Here is a 13,459-nt window from a genome sequence, read left to right as displayed (position 1 = left end):
CACACTCATAGCCAAGAAAACTGCAGTTTTAATTTTGTGTGAAAAGATTATCAAAATTTGAAATAAATTTCCCACATATTGTCTTTCTATAACTCAAGCACTTTAAGGACTTCTTCATAAAATTGTCTGTTTTCAAGGGTTTTTCAGGACTTACATTTCCAAAAGTCAAACTCAAGCACTCTAAGCACCGTGTGCGAACCCTGTAACGTCAGGATTGAGCTTTGATGAGGTATAGATGGAGAAGAGCAGAGACCCAGCTTAGCGCGCTCTTACCTGAACCTCCTTGGTGGCGATCTCTCCCGGCGTCGGCCAGTTGTTCGTGTCTCCGAAATCCCCCACCTTCAACGACATGAGCGTTAAGCCCGTTAGACAGCAGCTCACACACACACACAACGCAACTGCGTAAACACCACAGCAGACTCGCCTCACGCTGACACACTCACAGACACGAGGACACTACTAACATGCTTATCGTATTAGAGTTCGACACACTGAGTATCAATCTAATCACATCTATTGGCACGAAATCTCATTTATGTGAGGAGAACGACCACATTTACATCTAAACGTGCGTGAATATGAATAATCTGGACTCAGTCAGATTAACTGAACACAGTGTTCGGATGAGTCCATTGTGCTGCGTTTCGTGTAATTTTCTCTGCTAATAAAGACCTTGAGCTGATTCTCTACTCTTATTGCTGTGGGCATCTGAGAAACACACACTACTTTAACATGCGGTGTGAGACAGGTAGTGGTGCAACGGATCACACAACGCACGGTGCAGATCGTTTACGGTTTTTGAGCTACGGATCGTTTTTCGGATCAGCAAATAAAACCAAAAAACTATATATGGGGGGGGGGGGGGGGGGGGACTTTGCTTTTCATTTATTACTTAAAGCTTACTTAAAGTACTTCAATACCCCAGCAGAAACTGCTAGCCTGACTGATAAAGTTCAAACATTATTATTAAAAACAATATTAGAAATAATACACAAATTACAAGCAGAGATGAATACTAAAAGTTACAAAGTCTAACAGTAGTATTCATATATAAAAATGAATAATTACCCCTAAATGTCAAATAACACTATTTGTTCACTGTAGAAATTAAATATAGGTTCATCTTTGTTACAGCTGTATTTTGTTGTTTTATTAACATTAATGGCAGACGACAGCAGGAATATTAGTCTGCCGTCCCTTTAAGACCGAAGAAACCGACACACATCCGGTTTCTTTCTCAACTGTTCACTTCTGACAGAACTGAGGGAAAACTTGCCTAGACGGATATGTAGACGGGTATTTAGTGTGCATGTGTCCGTTCTAGAGCAAGGAAACGCAAGAAATAGGAATGAATTCGGTGTTCGAGCGCTGTCTGAACGTGCCAGTCCTGATATCGCCTCTTCTTACGCGTTTAAATGTGTAAACTGTCAAGACAAAACACATCCAAATGATAAACTTTCACTCTGTGATGTTAAATTCAGCAGTTAATCCGCGAATCACGCGTGTCGAGCCGTGGGGGTAAGCTGATCCGTTGCACCCCTAAAACAGCCCTAAGGCCCATTCAAACCAAGGATGATAACGATATAGGCCTAGTTGTTAAAATCGCTCTAAATGTACAAGAATAGCAGATTCCACACCTCAACTAGCGCCACACATCGCTGGAGTCACTTCCAGAGTCATTTTCTTCAGCTGATGAGCGATAAATACAGTGACAGCCAATCAGAATCCTTCCAACTTTGAGGAGCTCGAGCATTTAAAGCATCAGCCGATAAACTGCAGCGCTTAGACTCTCCAGAGCGCTGTCGTGCGCAGGTGTGTGTGCCGATACAGTGATCGCTCCAGAGCGCAGGTGTGTGTGCCGATACAGTGATCGCTCCAGAGCGCAGGTGTGTGTGCCGATACAGTGATCGCTCCAGAGCGCAGGTGTGTGTGCCGATACAGTGATCGCTCCAGAGCGCAGGTGTGTGTGCCGATACAGTGATCGCTCCAGAGCGCAGGTGTGTGAGCGCAGGTGTGTGTGCCGATACAGTGATCGCTCCAGAGCGCAGGTGTGTGTGCCGATACAGTGATCGCTCCAGAGCGCAGGTGTGTGTGCCGATACAGTGATCGCTCCAGAGCGCAGGTGTGTGAGCGCAGGTGTGTGTGCCGATACAGTGATCGCTCCAGAGCGCAGGTGTGTGTGCCGATACAGTGATCGCTCCAGAGCGCAGGTGTGTGTGCCGATACAGTGATCGCTCCAGAGCGCAGGTGTGTGAGCGCAGGTGTGTGTGCCGATACAGTGATCGCTCCAGAGCGCAGGTGTGTGTGCCGATACAGTGATCGCTCCAGACCGCTGTCGTGCGCAGGTGTGTGTGCCGATACAGTGATCGCTCCAGAGCGCAGGTGTGTGTGCCGATACAGTGATCGCTCCAGAGCGCAGGTGTGTGTGCCGATACAGTGATCGCTCCAGAGCGCAGGTGTGTGTGCCGATACAGTGATCGCTCCAGAGCGCAGGTGTGTGTGCCGATATAGTGATCGCTCCAGAGCGCAGGTGTGTGTGCCGATACAGTGATCGCTCCAGACCGCTGTCGTGCGCAGGTGTGTGTGCCGATACAGTGATCGCTCCAGAGCGCAGGTGTGTGTGCCGATACAGTGATCGCTCCAGAGCGCAGGTGTGTGTGCCGATACAGTGATCGCTCCAGAGCGCAGGTGTGTGTGCCGATACAGTGATCGCTCCAGAGCGCAGGTGTGTGTGCCGATACAGTGATCGCTCTTGGCCTGAATGGACCTTCAGTCTTTACAAGGCATTTTCTTCAATGAATGTAATGTTGCAAACCTGTAAACCAGTGTGGGTCAAACAGTCCTGCTCCTGTAGAGAGACTCAAGTGAACGCACTCACCTTTCCCCCGCGCCTCGACCGCGTGTTCCCCGCCTTCACGACCTTTGTGGGACCAGAATGCTCTGGAGAAGCAAAAGAGCATGACAATTAAAGACAGGTCAAATAAGCTGAATTACACACTTATGGAAACATTATTATTCTAAAACAAATGACACTAGGAGTAACATTTCAGACAAGCAGAACATGCACACTTTAGAGTGGAGAAAGAGCAATAAACATACGTCTGAAAGGTTTATATAAGTACGGCCTGGCACAAACACACAACAAGAGAATCTCTGTTCGATTCACAGAAGTTCCTGTGATGCAAAGCCACATTAAAAACACCAATCGTCAAAATATTTTGGTGAACACCGTTTAAAACTCATGCCATGTGATGCGTTTCAACTCACGCTTTTCAGAAGATGATTTTCTCTGAATATATTCTCTGATGAAATCAAATTATGCAACCCTTTAGCTGAGTCACTTCAAGAGCTCGTGAGAGTCGAGACACTGGTCCTGCACTCGCTCTCGCTGTGATCAAACTAGTGGACTACAGCATTCACTGCATTTGATCAACAAAAGCTAATAAATGTGCTAAGCAAAGCTGTTGGTTGGCTGTCGACATAAAACTTAGAGAAATTATTATCAGTGTAGTATCAGTACTTTTGAACATTTCCAGCACATTTGAACAATACCGTAATAACCGTGATCTATAGAAACATCTATAGTTACAACCAGTCTAATATGCAAAGTCATGTTTTCCATAAAGAATGGTTTCTCTGATATGGTTAACATTATTTAAGAGATTTAAGTTTTGCATTTTTAAAAAGTAGCCAAGCTCTCAATGAAATAAGGTTAGAGACCCGAAACAAGCTTCAGTAAATAACTTTATGAAGTTGTGTCTAGGATTATGACTGATTATGAACTGATAGTCATCGAAAAACAAATACTAGTATAAGTTTTGGCCAAGAATGTTCATCAGGGTCATATGCTGTTTGTGTGAACAGGATTACTGGTAACTTGCTTTGTGTGATTTGAGTCTGTTCCAGCTGTAAGAGCCCACACACACACACACACACACACACACACATACACACACACACACACACACGTGTGCTCTGAACTCAGTCCTCTCAGAGAAGGGTCTATTGCTACAGTGTTTCTCATTCATTACCTAAAGTCTGGAAGCCCATCAGTTTCATAACGCACACGTCACAGAACACCACAAAGGTCTTTAGCATTGAGTTTTGCACAATATGCTTATTTATGTAATGAAGTGTGAGTGACGCCCGGTTAGCGCTGTGTTAGAGCGCGGAAGCCCACCGTTTCACACTCAGAACACTTTGCTGAGAGTAGGGCTGGGAATCGAACATTTATTACAATTCTGGAATCGAATACTTGTTAATAATAATGTTGATTCCTCTTATCGATTCCTTTGTGAGCATTTAAGATGACTTTAAACCATTGAAGCGCAAGACGACTTGTGCACGGTTTTCTGTTCTCATGTGTATCAGTGTATTGGACCCGTGCAGCTCTTAAAGGGACAGTAGCCTAATATTCTAGGGCTGTGCAATTAATTGAATTTCGACTTCGGCTCCCAGCGATCACCAAAATGGTACAATCGAGTAAAAACGATTATTTTGCCATGTTCTGTTTTGAAAGAACGCTCTTATTGTGTCTTGTTTTCTGAATGACCCGCCCCTCCCGAAGCCGTAAACTCTCTCAGCTCGAATGTTTAAACTGATAAGACTTAAAAAGAAGTGAAAATGATCAACTTTAGTTATGATGCAATGCTGGCCCGATTGTGCAAGTGAATGCCCCGTCATGTCTCGACTCCTGAACGCGAGACTGTAGTTTCAGCATTTGCTTTGTCCAGTGCATGTTAGAGACAGAGAGAGAGAGACGCAGCGCCGCTAACACTCACGCGGTTTGTGAAATTACATCTTTTCAAAAGTTTTAAAATGATTGATTTGATTTTATAATCTGTGTGGATTAATTTAGGCGACTCATACAATCTACAGGCTTAAAGTGAATCAATGTTTGTGGGGTAATTTCCCGCATTATAAGTGGTAGACCTGCGGGAATTATTAAAATACTCACTGAAATTATCTGTTATATTATTTATTTTAATAGTTCAAAAAGTACAATCAATGTTCAAATTTTGATTTAAGAATTGTTGAACGGTGTCTTTTTAATAAATGCAACACGTTCCCAAAGACTTGTGAAAAAATCGTGTTACATAATCGTGATTTCAATACTGACCAAAATAATCGTGATTATGATTTTTTCCATAATCGAGCAGCCCTATAATATTCCTGCTCTATAATAACAGTAATATTCCTGCTCTATAATAACAGTAATATTCTCGCTCTATAATAACAGTAATATTCTCGCTCTATAATAACAGTAATATTCTCGCTCTATAATAACAGTAATATTCCTGATCTATAATAACAGTAATATTCCCGCTGTATAATAACAGTAATATTCCCGCTGTATAATAACAGTAATATTCCCGCTGTATAATAACAGTAATATTCCCGCTCTATAATAACAGTAATATTTCCGCTCTATAATAACAGTAATATTTCCGCTGTATAATAACAGTAATATTCCCGCTGTATAATAACAGTAATATTCCCGCTGTATAATAACAGTAATATTTCCGCTCTATAATAACAGTAATATTCCCGCTGTATAATAACAGTAATATTCCCGCTCTATAATAACAGTAATATTTCCGCTGTATAATAACAGTAATATTCCCGCTGTATAATAACAGTAATATTCCCGCTGTATAATAACAGTAATATTCCCGCTGTATAATAACAGTAATATTCCCGCTCTATAATAACAGTAATATTTCCGCTGTATAATAACAGTAATATTCCCGCTGTATAATAACAGTAATATTCCCGCTGTATAATAACAGTAATATTCCCGCTCTATAATAACAGTAATATTCCCGCTGTGTAATATTCCCGCTGTATAATAACAGTAATATTCCCGCTGTATAATAACAGTAATATTCCCGCTGTATAATAACAGTAATATTCCCGCTGTATAATAACAGTAATATTCCCGCTCTATAATAACAGTAATATTTCCGCTCTATAATAACAGTAATATTTCCGCTCTATAATAACAGTAATATTCCCGCTGTATAATAACAGTAATATTCCCGCTGTATAATAACAGTAATATTCCCGCTCTATAATAACAGTAATATTTCCGCTCTATAATAACAGTAATATTCCCGCTGTATAATAACAGTAATATTCCCGCTGTATAATAACAGTAATATTCCCGCTGTATAATAACAGTAATATTCCCGCTGTATAATAACAGTAATATTCCTGCTCTATAATAACAGTAATCAAACAACAAAAGACAGGGAAAATTCACTCGCTGTTCTTGACTTAATAACTTTAGCAACTATATTTGTAATGTATATTATTTATAAAGTGCAGTGTTATTTTACATTTCATTACAGTTTCTGAACCTGAAAACACTGTTTATTTCAATCCAATCTTTTGTTCAGCTGTGTCTATTTGTAGCCATTGCTAATTTTTTTGTTTGTTCTTGTTTAATTACTCAGTGTTTACTTGTCTTTAATAATGCCTGAAGTTTATATTAGGCTAGTTGTTCTTCTACGGTGTTTTTAAACCACAGGCAAACGCTCCTTGTGTTCTTCAGCCTGTGGATTTCTGTTCATGATATTCAGTTATAATTACATGTTTTGCAATAAGATTTTTTACATGTTTTGCATGTTTTTTTTTTATACCTTATTGGAATTGAATTTGTAATGGTTAAAGCTCCAGCGACCCCCGACCCCAGCTGACAGAAACAGCACATACCACAGTGTCTAGAATAAAACCCAGCGCATGAGAAGAGTCCCAGTCTCTGTTATTTAACATCCTGATGCCGTTTACGGTCTCAGTCAGGGACTGCTGTCTAGAGTCTAGAGGAAGGATGGCATTCAATAATTTACCTTAAAAAAAGTTGCATATTAATATATATTTTGCCTTTAATGTATTGTGTGGTGTAACAATACGCAATAAAAAAAAAAAATTCAACAATATGTATCGTGGATAGTTCACCCAAAATAAAAAAATGCAAGTTTTCATAGTTTTTGTGTCAGTACTGCATTAAACTACTATATATAATGTTGAATATAAAGTATAATAATGCAATGGGGGAATATTTGTGTAAAAAGTGTCCTACATTATTATAAATATATCTAGTCAGTGACAGAGATCAAGCATATTCATCTACAATAATTCAGTATTTTCAGCTTCAGAATCATGAATATTGTTATTCTGGCGTCTCTATTGTCCTGTGCTTTGGGTTTCAGCACCAAGTCCAAGACTATTCATTTACACACACAATGTAATATCAAATTTAGCATTTTAATCAACAGTACATTTGTTATTAACCTTTTATCATATGTCTTGGAGTATCGCAATAATATCGTATGGTGAGTTCAGTATCGTGACATGTATAGAATCATGACATTCATTCAATCCATGCAAATGACTGAATTCTCCCATCAGTCCTGATTCAGCATGTACAGTACAGCACTGGCCAGCTCTCAGTGGACTGATCTCTGACCGGGGAACAGTGGTAGTCAGCTGTCATGAGTCTACAGCAACATTGATCAGTCGGCCTTCGCTAATTGTCCTCATGCATTAGCTTCATTAGCTTGGGAAGCCCATAAACACACTGGAAGCAGAGCAGTGACTCGCATCTATCCGCGCACGTGATCACATGGCACACACCACGTTGCCTTCATCCAGGGGAACTCTGGGATTGATAGCAGCTCCACGAGCCCTTCATTACATCATCTCTGCTGATGAACACCAGCACTGCGACGATGCCATGCTCGCGATCCCGTCCGTGTGTCAATCGAGCATATGAATATTAATAAAAGAGGAGTGATCAGTAGCTAACTGCTAACGGCTAACAGCCGGACTGGCGCACGCACGTGCATTAAACACCACGGGAGAGGCAAACTGTCACGAGCGCCATTCATAAAACACAGCATTTAACAAGATATGCGTTTAAAAACGCGTTTACGCGAATCCGAGCGAGTTCGTGACAAACACGTGGATCTCACACGTGTCGTGCCATAGCATAAAGCGGATAATCACACGCTCAGCGATTGCAATATAACACTGTAAACAAATGCATCTCATCTAGTCTGACAACATCACGTAAAACGATAAATAATCGTGATTTTGTTTGCAGCTGATGTACAGTACAGCGGCATCCGCGCCGGCCTGTCAGACGAGCTCGAGCCCCACAGGCCGCTAATGCTAATGCTAACCCGATAGCCATTTGTTCGGAAAAGCGATGAAGGTGAAGAACAACAAGACATTTTGCGTCTCATCTGCGACTATAATTTTAAAAAAATATGGTTTGTTTGGCATCATATCAATGCACTCATGTACGAGTTGAATGAACGAGTCCTGGAGCAGATTCGAGGCCTACTAACTTAGTGCTTACAATCTGCTGTCATGTGTGTGAGAAACACGATAAACATCATCTGACATCCCAGCGGACAAAACCAGCTTCCCATCAACTCATGAAAACGGTATTTCTGGATGTTTTGAGGGAACGTTCCATTGTGGGAATGTTACATTTTCACGTTCTGAAACAACTTGCAACATTTAAATAATTAAAAAACCGTTAGATAAAAGTCCAACTGAAACGTTTTTAACGGCCACATGAGGGTTACGTTTGGAGAGCATTATTAAAGCCCAGAACCTTCTGTTGACGTTATTAATCAACATGTTCCCTCACAGATGTGCCTCATGATGATGAACTCGCTCGTTGCCAACGGTTTGTTGTGTTAAACCACACACACACACACACACACACACAGGTACAGACCGTGCAGCGCTTGTCCGTTGACGCCGCTCATCTTCTTCGTCCACGGGTTCACCTTGGGCGGCGGAGCCTCCGTGAACTCCGTCTTACACGCGTCGTCTTCGCTCTCCTGCTCCAGGTTCTCCTTCGCCTGGCTGTTGCTCTCGTCCTTCGCCCGTTTCAGGCTCTGCTCCTTCCCCACAAACCCTCCGTCTCCGCCGGCCTGGTGCTCGAGCTCCTCCGGCTTGAGCAGCGAGTTGTTCGGCAGGAGAGTCTCCACCTCAGTGGCCATTTCTCCTCTAACAAACACCCCTCAAATCCACCGCAATGATCAGCGAACGATGTGTGTGCTTCCAGCGGGAGCCTCTCGCACTCTCCACTCCACCCCTAGACCAAACGGGCTTCAGTCTAAGACGCAGAGTGGCGAATCTCAATTAAAACATGTAAAAGAACCCCTGGAACCTTTAAAACGACGGACTAGCCTTCCCTACTTACGGCAATGTGAAAGAACCACGCGTTGAACGTGAGCGCGCACGTACGCACGCGTAGCGGGGCGTGGCAACGCTAGGCCGCGACACCACGTGACTGTCCTGCGTATAAAAGGAGAGCTACAGCTCTTGTTCACCCACTGTACAATTACATTGAAATTTGAGACTTTTTATTTATTTGTCATATTCGAAAGAAAAAATATCACGTTCCTCTTACTTTTCGATTTTAATTTTTTTTTAGTTCTTTCAAAAAACATTTTACAATATAAGGCGACAGTTATCTGATCTGACCTGAAAGTATTTGTGCATTGTTCATTTTATTTGGTACTGTGTATCCATCTTGGCAATCACGTTCCTTAAGGTTAAATAAAAAAACTAATAATACTGATATTACCCCTAATTATGATAACTACGATTTTTTTTTTACCTTAAAGTACCCATGAAATCAATATTAACCGTTTTTTAATGTTCTATGTGAATATGTGTAGTATGAATAATCCATACGTACTACATCCGCCATGTTGCATCAGTTGTGTCTCTTTACTGTCGTTCACAACTTCTCATTGGATAGTAAAAGGAAAAGTACTGTTTTATATTGTGAATTCAGACATAATAATCTTTTTTACAATATGTGTATAGTAGGGAAGTATGTATGTGATGTTGGATGCAGCCTTCTCTGATGACGAGTTTACTGGTAACCTGTCACTCACATGAGATCAGCCAATAGCAAACCACAACCATCAAATCAATTCCCCGCGGACTAAATCAAGCTCCGCCCACACTTGCTCTTGTTCTAGAAGCGTTTCACTCAGATATAATATGGCACAATCGCATGTGTATGTATGTATCGGTGTATTAAAGTGACAGCAGTGTAATATACAGAACCTACTGCTATATCTGCTGTTAATATGAATCAAACAAAAGAAAACAGAAAATCACTCACTGCTCTCGACTGAATAACTTTAGTAGCTTTAATAAGAATACATGTCTTACTTGAACGCTGCTGTTAAACGCTCTGGAGAGGAGATAAACATGGCGGACTGTGAACAGCTCACTGAGGGCGGGGCCTATGCTAACAGGGTGGAGTCCGTCAGCAGTCGTGGGTGGGACCTGTGCTAATAGGGCGGAGTCCGTCAGCAGTTGTGGGTGCGGCCTATGCGAATAGGGCGGAGTCAGTCAGCAGTTGTGGGCGGGGCCTGTGCTAATAGGGTGGAGTCAGTCAGCAGTTGTGGGCGGGGCCTATGCCAATCGGGTGGAGTCCGTCAGCAGTTGTGGGCTGGGCCTATGCTCATAGGGTGGAGTCCATCAGCAGTTATGGGCGGGGCCTATGCTAATAGAGTGGAGTCCATCAGCAGTTGTGGGTGGGGCCTATGCTAATAGGGTGGAGCCCATCAGCAGTTGTGGGTGGGTCCTATGCTAATAGGGTGGAGTCCATCAGCAGTTGTGGGTGGGGCCTATGCTAATAGGGTGGAGTCCATCAGCAGTTGTGGGCGGGGCCACAAAAGCTACAATCTGCAAACGGTTTGATCTCAGACACTGATGATTAATGATGATTGAAAAAAGAAGAGTGGATGGATCATCATAGGGCTGTTGTGTACACACACTGCCAACACACATTTGTTCAAACACCATTAAAAGTGAATTTTGAATACTAGGTCCCCTTTAAGGTATATCTTCATGCGAACGCATGAGACTAGAAACGCAAGCTCATGCAAAGACCTTTTCCAGCAGAACTGATGAAAGGTGCGCTCGCTCACTAGACATACATTCAGCAAATAACAAATCATAATATATCCAAAAAGTAAAAATATACAGCCTATTAGAAACCTAAGTGATCTAGCAAATGATATTCTGTGATTTACAGTCTCCATCGTAAAAAATGTCTGGGGTTTATATTGGACCCTTTTATTAAGAATGAATTATGGATCAAAATGAAATGTAACACTGGGCAAGCATGAAAACAGCAGGCTTATTAATGAGACTCTGATGACAGCGAGAGCAGCTCCTCATCTGTGCTTCACGTCCCATTCTCTGAGCGCATGGCATTAGTGACACGTGAGCGTATTGTTCCTCTTTAGTAGTGTAATCAGCGGTGAAACGGCCCCTGGCTCCCGGCATAAAAACTCAACTCAGCAGCTGGTCAGCAAATCACAGACCAAAGCTTTAAAACGTGGATTTGCTCAATAAGCAGTGCATTCTGGGGCATTTCAGACCAAGGGCACTTCAAGTCCATGCAACTCACAAACATTACCAGTTCTGACAAAACAAACCATAACAAAAATATGTTTTTGCTGAAATTCACATGAAGTTATTTCTGAATGTTCCCTGAATGTTCAAAACAATTCAATTTTCTTAGTTATATGAACATTAATGGAACATTCCATTGTGTAATTCTTCAAACGTTATGGGAACGTTACTTTTTAATGTTTTCTGAACGTTCTGAAACAAGGAGTAACATTTAAAACATTTTAACAAATTAACGCTTAACTAAAATGTCTCAGAATAAACGCATGAACGATGTATAAATAATGTTGTAACGTTTTTGAGAACGTTATTAAAGACCAGATAACTTTGAACGAACATTATATTAACGTTAATAACGTTTGTTCATAACTTTGAGAGATAAGAGATCGTTCACTGTTAGTTGGTTAAGTCTTATCATATTATTTTCTTGTCATTTTTGTTTAACTACATTATTTTGTCATTTTTGTTTAACTACATTATTTTCCCCTGCTGAATCTAAGACAGTTTACATTGGTTATGTTTAAAAAGAAAACATGAAAATGTCCAGTTCTCTCGTTGTGATTACAATGTTAAATGTTACAAACTTAAACCTTATTTACTCACAATATAACATTCTTTGAATATATTTGTGGTAAAACCATGGTAAGTGTTGTGTTACTGTGCATTAACTACAAATACCACAGTAAAACTATGTTTACTATTGTAAAAAAATGGTAAGTGATGTGGTCAGTGGGCTTTTACTAACAGGATTGAGCTACAGTTACTGTGGTAAAATCACATTCCTAAGCCCTGTCTCATGTGAGATGTTAGTATAGACTTCTCATATCCAAAGTTAATAATAAAGACGTTTCAGGTAAATCATGTAACACAGAAATGTTATTGATGAAGTTGGTAGAATCTCTAATAGAAGATAGTACAAGTGAACAAACGATTTAGTTAAAAAATCAACATACTGGTTTAAGGGAGATTAAAGAGAATAGTTTTAGCCACAATTGGACGTCCTGGTGGATCAATTAACCTTAAAATACAGGCCTAATCGAAGACTGACAATGCAAGAGGTCAAACTCTGCCCGGGAAAACCAACCCTGTGTTTTTACCTCAGATTGATAAGTATTGCACTCTTTAAAATAAAGGCTCTTAAATGGTTCTTTGTTGGGCTATATGATCCCATGAAGAACCATAGCATCAATGAAACCTTTTCATTGTACAAAAGATTCTTTGTAGCGCCAAAGGGTTATTTATATTATAAAAGGATTCTGCATCTCATGGGACCTGGCATTGGAGTAAATCCATAATGATTTTATTGATTCTTAAGAAAAAAACAGTGAAGTGTATTATAATAATCAATGCAGTGAATCATTTACACTATTGCTAGGAAATGTCAAGGTATCTTGTTAGACATGAATCTCTTTTATTCTATTTTATGTAAGCATTTTAAAATTAATACACTTTGTAATCTCATTTAGTGTTATAAATGCCCCCATGTTCACATATTCCTTGTTGTTTAAAAACACAAGTAACACTGATCAGTTAAGTAATTATTACGTCCTAATATGTATTTGAAATGATTCTGTAAATTTGTTCCATGTGCGTTTGAAACGAACCAATTACATTTATTCTAAGAATTCCCTCATGATACTGAGAAACCCACTGGTTGCACCTACTGGTGTAATAATGCTGTAATCTACGGAAAGAGTCACCGAATGAATCAGAGAATGAGTCTTCTTGGAGAACAGAATTGAACAAACTCTTAGTGTTATGGTGGTAATAGTTAGTTTAGTAATTGGGGAAATTCTCCCAATATTAGTCATGTCACGCACGACATGCCTTGGCTTACAGTGACTTCAGTAGATGGAGTAGATTCTCAATTATAGAAGCCATTGAATCGACGATTTCTCTGGAATCGACACTTTTCTTCCCCTCCCCCTCCTTCAGTTTCTCCCGCCTCCCGCGGGGACGAGCGCACGACTGACGAGCGATGTCAAGTTTTACGAGAGCCTGA

At 40.8% G+C, this 13,459-nt stretch overlaps 1 protein-coding gene across 1 annotated transcript in view; it reads right to left on the bottom strand.

Annotated features, from left to right (window-relative positions):
- Nucleotides 1-9,266, bottom strand: part of larp1 (La ribonucleoprotein 1, translational regulator) — a 39,242-nt gene extending 29,976 nt beyond the window's left edge. The window contains exons 1-3 of the mRNA XM_079898809.1: nucleotides 8,750-9,266; nucleotides 2,879-2,940; nucleotides 274-339 (exon numbers count right to left, since the gene is read on the bottom strand). Coding sequence (XP_079754935.1) covers nucleotides 274-339; nucleotides 2,879-2,940; nucleotides 8,750-9,017 — 396 coding nt within the window. The 5' untranslated portion in view covers nucleotides 9,018-9,266. The remainder of the gene's footprint in view (nucleotides 1-273; nucleotides 340-2,878; nucleotides 2,941-8,749) is intronic.
- Between the last annotated feature and the right edge of the window lie 4,193 nt (nucleotides 9,267-13,459).

Source organism: Squalius cephalus (assembly GCF_949319135.1).
Source record: "Squalius cephalus genome assembly, chromosome: 17".
Classification (NCBI taxonomy): domain Eukaryota; kingdom Metazoa; phylum Chordata; class Actinopteri; order Cypriniformes; family Leuciscidae; genus Squalius; species Squalius cephalus.
The sequence above is the reverse complement of the archived record's forward strand: the minus strand, read 5'-3'. Positions and strand labels throughout refer to the sequence as shown.